General features: G+C 35.8%; 1 protein-coding gene across 1 annotated transcript; it reads left to right on the top strand.

Moving 5' to 3' along the window:
* Positions 1 to 7,046: 7,046 nt before the first annotated feature.
* Positions 7,047 to 18,582, top strand: LOC133321858 (discoidin domain-containing receptor tyrosine kinase B-like; the record flags this gene model as incomplete). The annotated part of the gene is made up of 3 exons (XM_061530934.1): positions 7,047 to 7,180; positions 18,067 to 18,298; positions 18,435 to 18,582. Coding segments are annotated over exons 1-3 (514 nt in total), but the record flags the coding sequence as incomplete, so codon positions are not given.
* Positions 18,583 to 19,320: the final 738 nt, after the last annotated feature.

The following is a 19,320-nucleotide window of genomic DNA, read 5'->3' as shown; positions in this document are numbered from 1 at the left end:
TTTTATACGACCCTTGAAAAATTATTTTACATATCCACGCCTCCTGTAAAGCACTATAAAAATTATTAAAAAAAAATAAATTCGGACGAAAATATATACGGGAGCTATATCTAAATCTGAAACGATTTCCACGAAACTTGGGACACATCATTCTGGACCCAATTCAGTACCGTATGCCGAATTTCGTGAAAATCGAAATATATATAGAGACTTTGGTACCCCATTTACCTTAAGGGAACACCCCCCCCACCATTCACGATTTTCAATGGGCTGGTAAATCAATACCAATGCTTGTTAAGGTTTGTAACTTTGCACATATATAATTGAAAATTTAAAAGGGAAGAAAAATAATTTACAAAAAAATTTTGTTATTGTTTTGTTGTTGTTTTTTGTAATTGAAGAAAGGTCCTTATTTTTGATGGCGGGCATAATAACTCTGCACTGGAACATCGGAATCCGAAAATTCTAACGGTGTTAGAAAGAGTACATGTCTGGCTCTCGTATGAACTAGGATTATTGACTTCGCTCTAAAATTAAAAAAATGGTGGACCTTTGAAAAAATATTTTTGGAAAATCGCCAATTTCTGACCAAAAACCACGTTAAAAAATAACTAAGGTCTTCACCGATTGGCTTTATCCTTGTTCATACGATAGCTATACACTCACAGAGAAACGTGTAAAGTTTGAGAAGACCTTCAGACGCCACTTGATGCTGACACAATAAATCGGCTATATCTTCAAGAGTTCTTGAGATTTTCACTTGAAATTTTGTAGGGACATTTATTAACTAGTGTAGATTCGAATTATATCAACAAAATTTTTGACGCCGAGAATGGGGGCGTCCCCTTAAATCGGACGAAAATATATATGGAAGCTAAATCTAAATCCGGACCGATTTTCATGAAACTTAGCACACATCATTCTAGACCTAATTCAGTACGATGTGCCAAATTTCAGGCAAATCGAAATGTATATAGGGAATTTGGTGCACCATTTACATAAAATCGGACGAAAATATATATGGGAGCTATATCTAAATCTGGACCGATTGTCACGAAACTTAACACACATCATTCTAGACGTAATTTAGTACGCTGTGCCAAATTTCGTGCAAATCGAAAGATATATAGGGACTTTGGAGGCCCCTTTACCTTAAATCGGACGATAATATATATAGAAGCTATATCTAACTCTGAACCGATTTTCACGAAATTTAACACACATCGTTGTAGACTTAATTCAGTACGCTATGCCAAATTTCGTGCATATATATAGAGACTTTGGAACACCATTTACCTTAAATCGGACGAAAATTGATATGGGAGCTATATCCAAATCTGAACCGATTTTCAGGGAACTTGACACACATCATTCTAGACCTAATTCATTACGCTGTGCCAAATTTCGTTCAAATCGAAAGATATATAGCGACATTGGTACACCAATGACATTAAATCGGACGAAAATTTATATGGATGATATATCTTAATTTTTCTCAATTTCAACAGGGTTCGTCCTTGGGCAAAATAAGTGACTTATGCCAAATTTCATCCAATTCGGATAATAAAAGCGACCTGTACTTTGTTTACAATTTAACATCGACAGACGGACGGACGGACGGACATGCATAAATCGACTCAGAAAGTGATTCTATGCATATTCTCAAAAGGAACCATGTGTCTATTTCGTTTCCTTTTGCCTGTTACAAACATATGCACAAAGACATAATACCCTGTACCACAGTGTGGTGAAGGCTATTAACACACACACACACACAAAGTTAAGTTTTCGGTCCACTTCATCCCGAAATTGTTATCTGATCATCACCGAAAATTATAGGCGTTGACCTTGACCATACATGGATCTTCATGGAAAATTTCAAAGCGATCAGAGCTATATTTCCGCCCTCTAGTGAGGTAATGGGTTACTAAATAATATCTCCCTACGTACGCACCCGTAAATATTTAAGTGTAGCTGCCACATCTAAGTACATACGACCATATAGTGGGAATCAATTTAAAGGTCAACCACTCCTCTTGGATATACTATCAACTTCTCGGGTCTATGTCCTTCGGGAGTTAATATATACGCCATAGAATATATTTTTTGTTTTAATTTTTCACACAAAAGTCAGGGTCCATTTGACCCGCTAAATATTGACCGATCTTCATCAAAACGGGCTTATTCTTGGGCCCGATCTCATAATCCATGTAAAATTTCTCGACGTTTGCGCCATAATTGCGGCCTCTGGAGCGACCAGAAAAACCGACAACATTTTAGTATTTGGTCCGTTTCATCCCCTAAATATTAACCAATCTATACCAAAAACAATAGGGGTATACATTGTCCAGAAACCATCCTATATACAAAATTTCGAGAATATTGGTCCATAACTGTGGCCTGTATCGTGTTTACAAATTATAATGGACAGACAGACGGACGGACACACATGTCTAGATCGACTCAGCTAGTCGAGATATGACGATCGGTATATTTAAAAGTGGGTCTAGGAACAATATTTCGCGGCGTTACAAACTCTTGGTGCTGCACAAAGCTATAATACCCCGACAACATTGTTGTGTAGGGTATAAATATTGAAATCAAAAATATTATTTAAGAAATCCACGCCTCCTATAAAGCCATAGAAAAATTATTTAAAAAATTGACGCCTCATATGTGGCCCTAGAAAAATTATATGTAAAAGCAACGCCTCATATATGGCCCTAGAAAAATTAGTTAAAAATCCATGCCTTCTATAGGACACTAAAAAAATTATTTTGAAAAATCTGCGACTCCTATAAGGCCCCAAAAATGTATTTTAAAAAAATACAATCCTCTTTAAGTCTTTAAACCTCGTTAAATTTTATTATCTTAAAGGGTGTAAGAGACCTTCTGAGCGCAATAACCTTAAATCCATTGCTGTCACATTAGTGGCCATAGAAAAATTATTTAAGAAATCCTCGCCTTCTATAGGACACTGGAAAAATTATTTAAAACATCGACGCCTCCACTAGGACACTAGAAAATCGTTTATAAACCAACGCCACCTATAGGGCACTAGACATATTATTTACAAAATCCACGCCACCTATTGGACACTAGAAAAATTATTTAAAAAAATCAACGCCTCATATATGGCCCTAGAAACATTATTAAAAAAATCAGAGCCTCATATGAATCGCTAAAAATAATTTGTAAACCCTTTACAATAATTCTTTAAATTTTATTAACTTAAAGGGTGTAAGAGACCTTCTGAGCGCAATAACCTTAAATCCATTGATGTCACATTAGTTGCCTATAAAAACCATTGTACTATTTAAAACAACACCATACGAAGTGCCATATATTTTATTAGACATTTTTGTGCCTCCTCTTCTTTAAGTTTTTCCTATGTACACAATGTTAAATATGTAAAAGAAAAACACACAATGAGAAGTTCTCCTGCAACAAGCCGGAATTCATAGACCTAGTCCATACACTGCCATTGTCGAGCAGTGATAATAATAATGGTCTTGATTCTAGTTATAAGTCGTGTGCACATGGCAAACTTTCCGATGTATGAACACAGCAAGTAAATATTCTACATATTAAAAGCAAATGGTGGAGCCGAGTGAAAAGGGGGGATGGGGAGGTTCTCCCCTACTAGAAATGGCACAGCAAACAAAGGTAGCAGCAGGAGCAGCAGCACACCAATGTTAAGCAAACTTTGTACATTAATATTAATTTTGTTGTCATAAATCCAATGAAACGTGCGACTGTGACAGTTGTAACTACCAAAATGACTTTTACATTCCCCCACCACACACACACACATACACTCTCCATTCTGACATCATGACTAGGGATCCTTTGGTGTCCTTTGGATTTCACCGTTACTATGACATACGTTTTTATTTTGTTTGTTTTCATTTCAGTTGGCTTGCCCAAGTATTCCCTACACGGATCATGAATAGTTTTTGTTTTCGTGCTCTGAGTTTTGGGTTGAAAGTCAAACAGAATAGGGGACAGACAGACAGACGGACACATATTTATGGCATAAGTTTTACATACGTTTCTGGTTAAACTATAGACTCCATAGTCAGCAAACAAACAAGTGTTTAAATATCGGTCGATTGGTTATTATTTGGGTCAATAGTCATTTGAATAAAATAGAAATGTTAGTTTAGTTGAGCTGAGCTAAGTTTGGTTCGGTTCGGTTCGGTTGGCATGCCACCACATTTGGGGGCGGTTTTATTATTTCCAATAAAAATGGGGCCATGCCAGTGTCATATATTTATGAATAATTTATAATGTTTACAATTATTAGAGGAAACAAAACATGAAATGATTAGAAACATATTTTTTGACACTTGAAAATATGCAATATCTGTTAGGCTAAAATGACAGCCCGAAAGTATGCACTACAATTGGGAAAATGTAAATAATTAAAAACCGAACACATTTTACAAACAATTATGAGTTAAAAACCAGTAAACAAATTTTTCATTTGGTCAGATATATAAGCTATATCTAAATCTGAACCGATTTTCACGAAAATTAACACACATCATTCTAGACCTAATTCATTACGCTGTGCCAAATTTCGTGCAAATCGAAAGATATATAGGGACTTTGGTGCACCATTTACATTACATCGGATGAAAATATATACGGGAGCTATATCTAAATCTGAGCCGATTTTCACGAAACTTAACACATATAATTCTAGACCTAAGTCATTACACTGAGCCAAATTTCGTGCAAATCGAAAGATATATAGGGACTTTAGTGCACCATATACATTAAATCGGACGAAAATATATGTGGGAGCTATATCTAAATCTGAACCGATTTTCAGGAAACTTAACACACATCATTCTTGGCCTAATACTTTACACTGTGCCAAATTTCGTGCAAATCGAAAGATATATAGGGACTTTGGTGCACCATTTACAATAAATGGGACGAAAATGTATATGGGAGCTACATCTAAATCTGAACCGATTTTCAGGAAACCTAATACACATCATTCTAGACCTAATTTCGTGCCCTATTAGCACATTACGTTGTGACACATTTCGTGCAAATCGAAAGATATATAGGGAGTTTGGTGCACCATTTACTTTAAATCGGACGAAAATATATATGGGATCTATATCTAAATCTGAACCGTTTTTCAGGAAACTTAACACACAGCATTCTTGGCCTAATACTTTGCGCTGTGCCAAATTTTGTGCAAATCGAAAGATATATAGGGACTTTAGTGCACCACACACATAAAATCGGACAAAACTATATATGGGAGCTATATCCAAATGCGACCGAATTTTCTCGAAACTTGACACACATCATTCTAGCCTCAATTCAGTACACCATGCAAAATTTCGTGCACATCGAAAGATATATAGGGACTTTAGTGGCCAATATACATTAAATCGGACGAAAATATATATGGGAGCTATATCTAAATCTGAATCGATTTTCTCGAAACTTGACAAACATCATTCTAGCCTCAATTCAGTAGCCTATGTCAAATTTCGTGCAAATCGAAAGATATATAGGGACTTTGGTGCACCATTTACCTAAAATCGGACGAAAATATATATGGGAGCTATATCTAAATCTGAACCGATTTTTCCCAATTTCAATAGGGTTCGTCCTTGGGCCAAATAACAGAGCTATGCCAAATTTCATCCAAGTCGGATCATAAATGCGACCTGTACATTGTTCACAAAAATACGTGGACGGACTGGCGGACAGACAGACGGACAGACAGACGGACATGCGTAAATCGACTCAGAAAGTGATTCTATATGTATTCTCAAAAGGAACCATGGGCCTATCTCGTTCAATTTTGCCGGTTACAAACATATGCACAACGACATAATACCCTGTACCACAGTGTGGTGAAGGCTATAAAAAGGTGGGAACTTTGTAAACAATTTTAGCTGGGCCTTATTTATTTTTTTTTTTTAATATTTTCTTTTTCTAGGAGGCATGGATTTTTTTAAATAATTTGTCTAGGGTCCTAGGGTGGCTTCGGTTTTTATACCCTACACAACTATGTTATAAGGGTGTTATAGCTTTGTGCAGCCCCAAAAGTTTGTAACGCCGCAAAATATTGGTCCACCTTTAAGTATACCGATAGTCATATCTCGACTAGCTGAGTCGATCTAGACATGTGTGTTCGTCCGTCCGTCTGTCCATTATATTTTGTAAACACGATACAGGTAACAGTTATGGACCGATCTTTACGAAATTTTGCATGTTGGATCGGTTCTGGTCAATAAAGACCCCTATTGTTTTTGGTAAAGATCGGTTAATATTGAATAGGTGTAGCGTGTCATGTGGACCATTACCACAAGCCGGACAGATATTCTGCACTGTGTTATCAATTCGCGCCCAATACGAATTGAGACGACGAGCACCACTCTCGTTTGTCGCGGTAACTGCTTCTCTTCTGCTGCTATCGATGCCGGGTGAACCCCGAGGATTGTATTCACTCTGTATTCTTGAATTGCTTCCTCAGCTGCATTCGAGTGAATACGATTCAATCATGCTTGGTAGGCCTGCTGGTTTAGAGGCTCTCTTTTACACTTCTGGACCTCTCTCTCTCTAGATCATGAAGATCTTACCTGGCGTGCCTAGACGGTTGGTGCCTATCCATTTGGTGGTGGTTAGGATGGCTGCTTCTGCAGCACCCAATCAGATATTGCATCGACAACATCGTATCGTGATGACGCACAGGTGGGATCTTCGTCTCCCCACGTAAATGGTCTATCGTAGTCATGAGGAGACAACTTGTTGCAGTACTCAGGGCGGCATTTTGGTAGGATTGTATAGTTTTCCATTGCGTAGAACGTACGTTGGCGGCCACACTGGAGCCGCATAATTTACCACAGACAGGCCTATTGCTTTGTAGGTTGTCAACAAGGGTCACGGCTAGTGACTTGAGAACCTTGTTCCTGCTCTTGACCTTATCGCAAATAGCTGTGGCATGCGCGGACGACTTGTGGGGGTTATCGAATGTGACCCCTAGAACCTTGAGGTAATTTGAGGTCGGAATTATGGACCCATCGACCTGTACATTCAAGGGTAGCCTCATCTCCGCTTTCAATGTGGTAAACAGTGTGGCCGTTGAATTTGTGATTCCGCACTTTACCTCGGCGGTTCCACTGACCGCCGCCCCCATACACTCGATGTAAGGGTCTCTGGAGTCAAGCTCAAGCGAGATAGGTCTGCACTGGACAGAATGGTGTAATAGGAATGCTATTCCTCCAACTCCATTTCTTGAACCATCCTTCCTTAAGACGTTGTATCCATAACAACTTTGAAGCCTACAGTTATTACTCAGGCTGCAAATATCGCGAAATATTGCCCACGCTCAGAATATAGAACCACACAAAGATAGATTTTCGTGGAAGTTGTGTAGGTTATCATAAGATCGGCCCCGTCCGACTATACTGTTCCGATCACCGGTTTAAATAATTTTTCCAGAGCTTGGGTTTTTTATACCCTTCACCACACTGTGCTACAGGGTATTGTGTCTTTATGTTATGATATGTTTGTAACAGGCAAACATAATCGAGATAGACCCATGGTTATTTTAGAGAATATGCATAGATTCATTTTCTGAATCGATTTGTGCATGTCCGTCCGTCTGTTCGTCTGTCCATGTTAAATTCTAAACAAAGTACAGGTCGCATTTATGATCCGAATTGGATGAAATTTGGCACAGCTCATTTGTTTGGCCAAAGGACGAACCATATTGAAGTTGGGAAAATCGGTTCAGATTTAGATATAGCTCTCATATATATATTCGTCCGATTTAAGGTATATTGTGTACCAATGTCCTTATATATCTCCCGATTTGCACAAAATTTGGCACAGCATTCTGACTTAGGTCTAGAATGATGTGTGTACAATTTCTTGAAACTCGGTCCAGATATAGATATCGCTCCCATATATATTTTCGTCCGATTTGAGGTAAATGGTGTACCAAAGTCCCTATATATCTTTCGATTTTCACGAAATTTGGCACAGCGTAATGAATAAGGTCTAGAATGATGTGTGTTAATTTTCGTGAAAAGGCCCGCTAGTACAAAATGAAAAAATTCGCTGTTGCAAACATAAATTTACTGTGAAAAAAATCATTTGGGGGGGGGGGGGGCCGGGCCCCCCGGGCCGCCCCCCTGCGTACGTCCCTGGCTCCTATATATATATATATATATATATTCATCCGATTTTATGTAATTGGTGCAACATAGTCCCTATTTATCTTTCGATTTGCACGGAATTTCGCACAGCGTAATGAAATAGGTCTAGAATGTTGTGTGGTTTATGCTATAATAATTTTTTCTTGGTCCTATATAAGTCGTGGATTTTTTAAATATTTTTTTCGAAGTCATTTAAATGCTATCCATTACCATTAATATCTTGTGTTGTCTTTATGCCTTACATTAAACTATTTATTCTCCTTTTTTGTTTATATATCTCTGGCCATAAATTCATATTATTTTGATGATTATTAACCAATAAACATTGGCTACAACAACACTTTCAACACCCATTTTTGAGGTCATAACTTCGTGTGGCATTACCGCTCAAACACACATGTGTGTGTGTGTGTTTGGGTCCACCCTGGCCCATTTCCTTGCATCACTCGCCAAACACCTTCCGGAACGTTGTGCTCTGATACCAAACTAATAAGAATAACAAATAAATGAAAAAACAAACAAACCCAACGACCGACCGACCAACCGAACGGGGTAAAATATTGTTGTTTTTTTTATTTTACATGCTAACGTGTGTATGTGTTTGGATCTCTGAATGGTATTTTCCATTTTTTACAACCTACCGTGACCTACATTTTAACAGTCATCGTTGCATTTTAATGCCTTCCTTGCTACTGCCAATGCGGCTGCCACTACTGCTGCTGCTGATGATGATGATGGTGCTCTGGCGAGCAGTATCCTCTCTATGGCAGTTGTTGTTGCCGCTGTTTTTGTTGTACAAATATAATGCAACATCATACCTTGATACTACTCTGTATTCAATATTTTATGATATACATTTGGTAAACATGCTGACACACACACACATATATATACACATGTACACATATACATATACTAAGTCATAGATATGGCCGTGTGTGCGAATGCATTGTAAGTATAGAATATAAACGAACACATATGCATTTTTATGATAATATGAAATTATTATTGTTGTTGTTAAACATACACATATACATATCACAGAATATTGTTGTTGTTGTTGTCGTTTTTTCTCGGCTTTTATTTTCTTATTGCTGTTTTTGTTGTACTCACATACAGAAAGTCATAATATTTGTTTTAAATGTGTGGTTGGTTTCAGGCTTCATTCAGTAGCTTGGTGCGGTATTTAAGTTTCCAGCGAGTGATAGCGAGAGTAGTGGTTAAAGTCACCACTACCACTACTCCTAGTTTTCAACTTAACCACAATGTTAATGCGACAAAGAAGGCAAACATCAAATTCAGTTTTCTCCAATGTTTAAATTTTAGCTTGGCAAATATTATGATTTTTGAGGGGGGGGACCTAACTAGGTCGTGTTGGAATAAAGTGGAGAATTTTTAAATAATTTTTTTCGAGGCTCTACATAAGGTGTGGATTTTTTAAATATTTTTTCCAGGGTCATATATGAGGCGTGAATTTTTTAAATATTTTTTCCAGGGTCATATATGAGGCGTGGATTTTTTACATATTTTTTCCAGGGTCATATATGAGGCGTGGATTTTTTAAATATTTTTTTTACAGGCTCTATATAAGGCGTGGATTTTTTAAATAATTTTTTTAAAGGCTCTATATAAGGCGTGGATTTTTTAAATAATTTTTTTAAGGGCTCTATATAAGGCGTGGTTTTTTTAAATAATTTTGTTCGAGGCTCTATACAAGGCGTGGATTTTTTAAATAATTTTGTTCGAGGCTCTATACAAGGCGTGGATTTTTTAAATATTTTTTCCAGGGTCATATATGAGGCGTGGATTTTTTAAATATTTTTTCCAGGGTCATATATGAGGCGTGGATTTTTTAAATATTTTTTCCAGGGTCATATATGAGGCGTGGATTTTTTAAATATTTTTTCCAGGGTCATATATGAGGCGTGGATTTTTTAAATATTTTTTCCAGGGTCATATATGAGGCGTGGATTTTTTAAATATTTTTTCCAGGGTCATATATGAGGCGTGGATTTTTTTAATAATTTTTTAATGGTCCTATATAAGGCGTGGATTTTTTAAATATTTTTTCAACGACCTAAGGCGTGGATTTTTTAAATATTTTTTCCAGGGTCATATATGAGGACTGGATTTTTTAAATATTTTTTACAGGGTCATATATGAGGCGTGGATTTTTTAAATAATTTTTTTAAAGGCTCTATATAACTCGTGAATTTTTTAAATAATTTTTTCTAGAGTCCATATATAAGGCGTGGATTTTTTAAATATTTTTTTCTACAGGCCATATATAAGGCGTGGATTTTTAAATAATTTTTTCCAGAGCCCATATATAAGGCGTGGATTTTTTAAATAATTTTTTCCAGGGTCATATATAGCATTTCCACATTAAATGAAACCTTTTACAAATTAAATGAACCCTTTTCCAAATTAAATGAAACCTTTTCCAAATTAAATGAAACCTTTTCCAAATTAAATGAACCCTTTTCCAAATTAAATGAAACCTTTTCCAATTGAAATGAAACCTTTTACAAATAGAATGAAACCTTTTCCAATTGAAATGAAACCTTTTACAAATAGAATGAAACTTTTTCCAAATTAAATGAAACCTTTATTCTTATCTAAGGAACTATAATATTTGCAGTAATTTTAAACCAATATTTGAAAATTAAATCAAAGAATATTAACAAATATAGTTGTATGGCTATGTAATTAACATAAATATTCTTTAATTCTGTGTGATTTCATTTAATATCTTTACTACATAAAACTAAATTTTAATAAATAAATATTTAAGAACAAGAATTGAATACCCGGTCCTAAATGCGAAATACATATTTGACTTAATAAATTGTTGATGATAAGGTAACTGCTTATCTTAATGAAGGGGTTCCCGACTTGCAGCTTGTGGGATTTTCAAAACCATGTCCATAACGTAGTTAGAACAATCTTGCCGAGTAAGCTTTTGAATACTTCGCTCGATTACATCAACAATGTTATGTTCCATTGAAACGTCACACAGCTCAGCTCTTGGACATAATTTTATTTTTGAAAATGCATTTTCAATTGGATTTAGCATTGGAGAAAAAAGCGGTAAGAATTTAAGGTTGCATCTTTTGGATTCGATAAAATTTTTTATGTCATGCCGCTTGTGTATTTGAGCGTTATTTTCCAACTCTGGATTGATTTTCTCAAAAAAAAATTCTATAAATAATTTAAATCTGTCTGCATTGACACTGGAATTAGAAACGATTGTGTGATGTACAACTCCCGCGTTGTTTATTGCTGCAATTATAGTGACATGACGACCTCTGACCGTACGCAACACAATGTGTGCTCTTGTTCCTTGTCTTGAACGGGCTTGGGTTCTTCGTATGTGAAGATTAAATCCACACTCATCAATGAATATTAATTTTTACCTTGTTGCGGTATCCATTTTGTAAAGTCTTGAGCATATTTTTGTCTCAAGCCTAATGTTCTGAAGTCATTCTTTCGTTCTATTTCAATAGAGGCCATCTTAAACGTAATTTTTAATTTCCGTAATCCATATTCTATGCAGCTTGTGGAATATTTATATCATTTTCTCTCAACAGTTTAGTTTTTATGGCTTTGAGGGTAATTCCAGGTTGACTTTCTACATAGAACTCGATCAGACTTAAAACTTGTGGTGTCAACAACTTAATTCTATTTCCTCCACGCTTATTTTCCTTCAATGTTCCAAAATTTTGTTTGTAATTACTTCACATTGTCGAGAGTTTACTGTTTTGGATGTTCACATTATCGAGAGTTCACTGTATTTAAAAATAGCAACGTTTAAAATAAATGCGAACCTGATTTTAGCTCGGGAAGCTCTGATAATTGGGAACCTGAGGAAGAATCAATATCCTCGCCATTGCATGTGGAAATGCTCCAGAACCTACCGAAGCTACATCTACAAGACCCCGAAACAAATTGGGTCAGTATAAAAAAATAACAAATGACATGAAATTGTTATTATTTAAATTCTATGAAGAGGGGAGAATCATTTCCGAGGCTGCAAATTTAACCTGCATAAAAATAAATTCCGAAAAAACATTTATAAGGAGATACAAACAAAATTTTGGAACATTGAAGGAAAGTAAGCGTGGAGGAAATAGAATTAAGTTGTTGACACCACAAGTTTTAAGTCTGATCGAGTTCTATGTAGAAAGTCAACCTGGAATTACCCTCAAAGCCATAAAAACTAAACTGTTGAGAGAAAATGATATAAATATTTCCACAAGCTGCATAGAATATGGATTACGGAAATTAAAAATTACGTTTAAGATGGCCTCTATTGAAATAGAACGAAATAATGACTTCAGAACATTAGGCTTGAGACAAAAATATGCTCAAGACTTTACAAAATGGATACCCCAACAAGGTAAAAATTAATATTCATTGATGAGTGTGGATTTAATCTTCACATACGAAGAACCCAAGCCCGTTCAAGACAAGGAACAAGAGCACACATTGTGTTGCGTACGGTCAGAGGTCGTCATGTCACTATAATTGCAGCAATAAACAACGCGGGAGTTGTACATCACACAATCGTTTCTAATTCCAGTGTCAATGCAGACAGATTTAAATTATTTATAGAATTTTTTTTTGAGAAAATCAATCCAGAGTTGGAAAATAACGCTCAAATACACAAGCGACATGACATAAAAAATTTTATCGAATCCAAAAAATGCAACCTTAAATTCTTACCGCTTTTTTCTCCAATGCTAAATCCAATTGAAAATGCATTTTCAAAAATAAAATTATGTGCAATAGCTGAGCTGTGTGACGTTTCAATGGAACATAACATTGTTGATGTAATCGAGCGAAGTATTCAAAAGCTTACTCGGCAAGATTGTTCTAACTACGTTATGGACATGGTTTTGAAAATCCCACACGCTGCAAGTCGGGAACCCCTTCATTAAGATAAGTAGTTACCTTATCATCAACAATTTATTAAGTCAAATATGTATTTCGCATTTAGGACCGGGTATTCAATTCTTGTTCTTAAATATTTATTTATTAAAATGTCAAGAAATACCCCAGTTTGTATTACTATTTATTTAGTTTTATGTAGTAAAGATATTAAATGAAATCACACAGAATTAAAGAATATTTATGTTAATTACATAGCCATACAACTATATTTGTTAATATTCTTTGATTTAATTTTCAAATATTGGTTTAAAATTACTGCAAATATTATAGTTCCTTAGATAAGAATAAAGGTTTCATTTAATTTGGAAAAAGTTTCATTCTATTTGTAAAAGGTTTCATTTCAATTGGAAAAGGTTTCATTCTATTTGTAAAAGGTTTCATTTCAATTGGAAAAGGTTTCATTTAATTTGGAAAAGGGTTCATTTAATTTGGAAAAGGTTTCATTTAATTTGGAAAAGGTTTCATTTAATTTGGAAAAGGGTTCATTTTATTTGTAAAAGGTTTCATTTAATGTGGAAATGCTATATGAGGCGTGGATTTTTTAAATAATTTTTCCAAGGTCCCTATGAGGCGTGGATTTTTTAAATAATTTTTTCCAGGGTCATATATGAGGCGTGGATTTTTTAAATAATTTTTTTAAAGGCTCTATATAACTCGTGAATTTTTTAAATAATTTTTTCCAGAGTCATATATGAGGCGTGGATTTTTTAAATAATTTTTTTAAAGGCTCTATATGAGGCGTGGATTTTTTAAAAAAGGCTCTATATGAGGCGTGGATTTTTTAAAAAAGGCTCTATATGAGGCGTGGATTTTTTAAATAATTTTTTTAAAGGCATTACAAGAGGAGTGGATTTTTTAAATAATTTTTTTAAAGGCATTACAATAGGCGTTGATTTTTTAAATAATTTTTTTAAAGGCTCTATATAAGGCGTGGATTTTTTAAATAATTTTTTCTAGGCTTTATATAAGGCGTGGATGCTTATACGCTTCACCACACTGTGATACAGGGTATTATATCTTTGTGCATATGTTTGTAACAGGCAAAAGGAAACGAAATAGACACATGGTTCCTTTTGAGAATATGCATAGAATCACTTTCCGTCCGTCCGTCTGTCTGTCCATGTTAAATTGTAAACAAAGTACAGGTCGCATTTATGATCCGAATTGGATAAAAATTGGCATATGTTACTTATTTGGCCCAAGGACGAACCCTATTGAAAATTCGGTTCAGATTTAGATATAGCTCCCATATATAAATTTTCGTCCGATTTAACGTAAATGGTGTAACAAAGTCCCTATATATCTTCCGATGTGCACGAAATTTGGCATAACGTACTGAATTGAGCCTAGAATGATGTCTGCCAAGTTTTGAAATTTGGCACAGCGTACTGAATTGAGCCTAGAATGATGTTTGCCAAGTTTCGGGAAAATCGATTCAGATTTAGATATAGCTCCCATATTTCGTCCGATTTAAGGTAAATGGTGCACCAAAATCCCTGAAAATCTATCGATTTGCACGAAGTTTGGCACAGCGTAATGAATTAGGTCTAGACTGATGTGTGTCAAGTTTCCTAAAAATCGGTTCTGATTTAAATATAACTCCCATATATATTTTCGTCCGATTTAGTGTAAATGCTGTACCGAAATCCTTAAATATCTTTCGATTTGCCTGAAATTTGGCACAGCGTAATGAATTGAGCCTAGAATGATGTCTGCCAAGTTTCAAGAAAATCAGTCCAGATTTATATATAGCTCCCATGTATGGTTTCGTCCGATTTAACGTAAATGGTTCACTAAAGTCCCTATATATCTTTCAATTTGCACGAAATTTGGTACAGCGTACTGAATTTGTGCTACAATGATGTGTGTTAAATTTCCTGAAAGTCGGTCCAGATTTATATATAGTTCACATATATATTTTCGACCGATTTAATGTAAATGATGTACCAAATCCTTAGATATCTTTCGATTTGCAAGAATTTTGGCACAGCGTACTCACTTAGGTTTAGAACGATGTGTGTTAAGTTTCCTGAAAATCGGTCCAGATTTAGATATAGCTCCCTTACATATTTTCGTCCGATTTAATGTAAATAGTGTACCAAAGTCTCTATATTACTTCCGATTTGCACGAATTTTGGCACAAGGTACTGAATTAGGTCTAGAATTATGTCTGCCAAATGGTAATCGATCCGGATTTAGATATAGCTTCCATATATATTTTCGTCCGATTTCGTGTAAATGGTGCACCGAACTCCCTATATATCTTTCGATTTGCACGAATTTTGGCACAGAGTACTGAATTAGGTCTAGAATGATGTGTGCTAAGTTTCGTGAAAATCGGCCCAGATATAGATGTAGCTCCCATATATATTTTACTACGATGTAATGTAAACAGTGTACCAAAGTCCCTATATATCTATCGATTTGCACGAAATTTGGCATAACGTACTGAAATGAGCTTGGAATGATGTCTGACAAGTTTCTAGAAAATTAGTCCAGATTAAGATATAGCTCCCATGTATAGTTTGGTCCGATTTCATGTAAATGGTGTGCCAAAGTCCCTATATATCTTTCGATTTGCACGAACGTTGGCATAACATACTGAACTGATCCTAAAATGATGTCTGCCAAGTTTCGTGAAAATCGGTCCAGATTTAGATATAGCCCCCATATATAGTTTCTTCCGATTTCATGTAAATGGTGCACCTAAGTCCCTATATATCTTGCGATTTGCTGAAATTTGGTATACCGTACTGACTTAGGTCTAGAACGATGTGTGTTAAGTTTCCTTAAAACCGGTCCACATTTAGATGTAGCTCCCATATATAGTTTCGTCCGATTTCATGTAAATTGTGCACCAAAGTCCCTATATATGTTTCGATTTACACGAAATTTGGCATGACATACTGAATTGAACTTAGAAAGATGTCTGCCAAGTTTCGAGAAAATCAGTTCAGATTTAGATATAGCTCCCATATATAGTTTCGTCCGATTTTGGGTAAATGGTGTACCAAAGTCCCCATATATCTTTCAATTTGCACGAAATTTGGCATACCGTAATGGATTAGGTCTAGAACGATGTCTGCCAAGTTTCGAGAAAATCGGTCCAGATATAGATATAGCTCCCATATATAGTTTCGTCTGATTTAATGTAAATGGTGCACCAAAGTCCCTACATTTCATCGATTTGAACGAAATTTGGCATAGCGTACTGAATTGAGCCCGGAACGCTGTCTGCCAAGTTTCGTGAAAATCGGTTCAGATTTCGATATAGCTCCCATATATAGTTTCGTCCAATTTCATGTAAATGGTGCACCAAAGTCCCTATATATCTTTCGATTTGCAGGAATTTTGGCACAGGGTACTGCATTAGGTCTAAAATGATGAGGTCTAAAATGATGATATATTTTCGTCCGATTTTAGGTAAATGGTGCACCAAAGTCCCTATATATCTTCCGATTTGCACGAAATTTGGCAGACATCGTTCCAGGCTCAATTCAGTACGCTGTACCAAATTTCGTTCAAATCGAAAGATATATAGGTACTTTGGTACACCATTTACATAACGTACTGAATTATGTCTGGAATGATGTGTGGTAAGTTTCGTGAAAATCGGTTCATATTTAGATAGGAGCTATATCTATATATATTTGTTCTTCCGATTTTATGTAAATTGTGCACTAAAGACCCAAAGTTTGTCCGATTGTCACACAATCTTGTTCAATGAACTGTAGTTAATATAAGTTAATCTCCGGCAAGTATCTTTAAAATCGGTTCAGATTTTGATATAGCTTCTACACATATATTTTTGTCCGATTTTACACAACATTTACACAGTTTTTGCATAACGTACTGAAGTTAGCATAACCTGGAAGTTGGATGTAAATGCTTCACCAAGGTGGGTCCGATTGGCACAAAATTTTGCACAACGTACTGATTTTACTATAACATAACGTGTGGCAAATTTTTATTGAAATCGATTTAGATTTAGGTATAGCTGTAATATATAGCTTTGTCCGATTTTAAGTAAGATATGCACCAAAGACCCTAAGTTAGGCCGTTTGCTACAACATTTTGTACAATGTACTGAAATTAATATAGCCTTCCGTGCGCTAAGATTTATAGGAATCGATTCAGATTTAGATATAGCTCCCATATATAGTTTCGTCCGATTTTAAGTAAATTCACCAAACACCCAAAATTAGGCCGATTGACACAAATTTTGCACTGAAGTTAATATAACCTAGGGTGTGGAAAGTTTTGAAATCTGATCAAATTTGGATGGAGCTCCTATATATTTTCCCCCTATATGAAGGGTATCATATTATCGGCCCGTCCGACTTTACTACTTTCCCTACTGGTTTTTAATATATTTTTTGGAGGCTCCATACAAGGTCTGGATTATTTAAATAATTTTTTCGGGCCTCTATACAAGGCCTGGAAATAAATTTTTCCTCTTAATTTTAATACGCCCATTTCAATTACATTTCCCTTCGTTAATATCTTAAATGGGTCAATGATTTCCTCTATATATAGCTTTTAATGAGGTTATATGTATATACTTTTTGCTGCTGTGCCCGATATTAATTCCATTTTCCATGAATCACTTGAAGATATTTATTATCTTCACCTCAGTGCCTTATTTTAATGGTATTTCCATTTCATTTGTTTGCTTCATGGGTTCTGCATTCGTATTTTCAGCGAATACTCTTTACACAACGTTACACACACACACAGATACACAGATCTGCTTAATTTATTAATCCGTTGAAGAAAGAATTCATAAGCTCCTTATAACCTTAACCTATGAATTTCCATATATTGATTTATATTTTTCGTCGGCATTTTCTTCTTCTTCTTCTTCCATTCTCTTTTAATTTTTCATTTGCTCTTGTTTATTTTCCATTTTAATTGACAGATTAAAGGTCGACAACAATGGTGGTGCCTGGTGTCCCAAACACATGGTCTCACGCGGCCTCAAGGAATATCTACAAATTGATTTGCTGCAGGTACATGTGTTAACAGCCATTCGGACGCAAGGTCGTTTTGGCAAGGGCCAGGGTCAGGAGTACACCGAAGCCTATGTGGTGGAATATTGGCGTCCCGGTATGGAGGCGTGGCGCCGCTGGAAGACTTTCCAGGGAAAAGAGGTAAGTTTTGGAAATAGTATACTTTTAGATATTAATTTTGGAACGTAGGGCTCCATCATATTCGACCTATTTTAAAAGCAATAAATTTCACTTTCGCCTTTAATTCTCTCCTCTCCCCTTGCTACTTCTTTTACAGATATTGCCCGGAAATACAAACACTTATAGTGAAGTGGAAAATGTGCTGCAACCCATTATCTTTGCCTCGAAAGTTCGCATCTATCCCTATAGCCAATACGACCGGACAGTGTGTCTGCGTGCTGAAGTTGTGGGCTGTCCATGGGAAGGTAAGTTACACTGAAAGGTACTTGAAATGAAAATATAGGGAACATACCAAAAAGTGGACCCACACCGACAATTCTACAAACCGATTTATGTAAACCATTATGTACGCCAAATATAAATTTCATCCATTTATACTGGCGATTTTTTCCATAAAATCTTAAATGGGGATTATCGGTCCACTCCTTCTGGTCAGAAATTAATTTTTTAATAACATGTGAAAGGACATCCGATTTGAACCAAACTTTGCACAACCCATTATCTTTACGAAGTCTGGGTTAAGTGGTTTTCCTGTGGAAGAGTGGAGGTATTCCTCTCTATATTAGAGAACTTTAAGTCAGTTCGGTTTTACCGAGGGTAGAAGTACTGTGGACGCGTGGCGGCATGTGCAATATAGCCTGAGCGGGTCAAATTCCAAATTTTTATACCCTTCACCACACTGTGGTACAGGGTATTATGTCTTTGTGCATATGTTTGTAACAGGCAAAAGGAAACGAGATAGACACATGGTTCCTTTTGAGAATATGCATAGAATCACTTTCTGAGTCGATTTACGCATGTCCGTCTGTCCGTCCGTCCGTCTGTCCGTCTGTCCGTCTGTCCGTCCATGTATTTTTGTGAACAAAGTACAGGTCGCATTTATGATCCGATTTGGATGAAATTTGGTATATGTCACTTATTTGGCCCAAGGACGAACCCTATTGAAATTGGGAAAAATCGGTTCAGATTTAGATATAGCTCCC

The sequence above is a fragment of the Musca vetustissima genome, unplaced genomic scaffold (genome assembly GCF_032173495.1).
Source record: "Musca vetustissima isolate MV318-11 ecotype Yass unplaced genomic scaffold, APGP_CSIRO_Mvet_v1 utg22312, whole genome shotgun sequence".
Taxonomy (NCBI): Eukaryota; Metazoa; Arthropoda; class Insecta; order Diptera; family Muscidae; genus Musca; species Musca vetustissima.
This window is presented reverse-complemented; position numbering and strand designations above follow the sequence as displayed.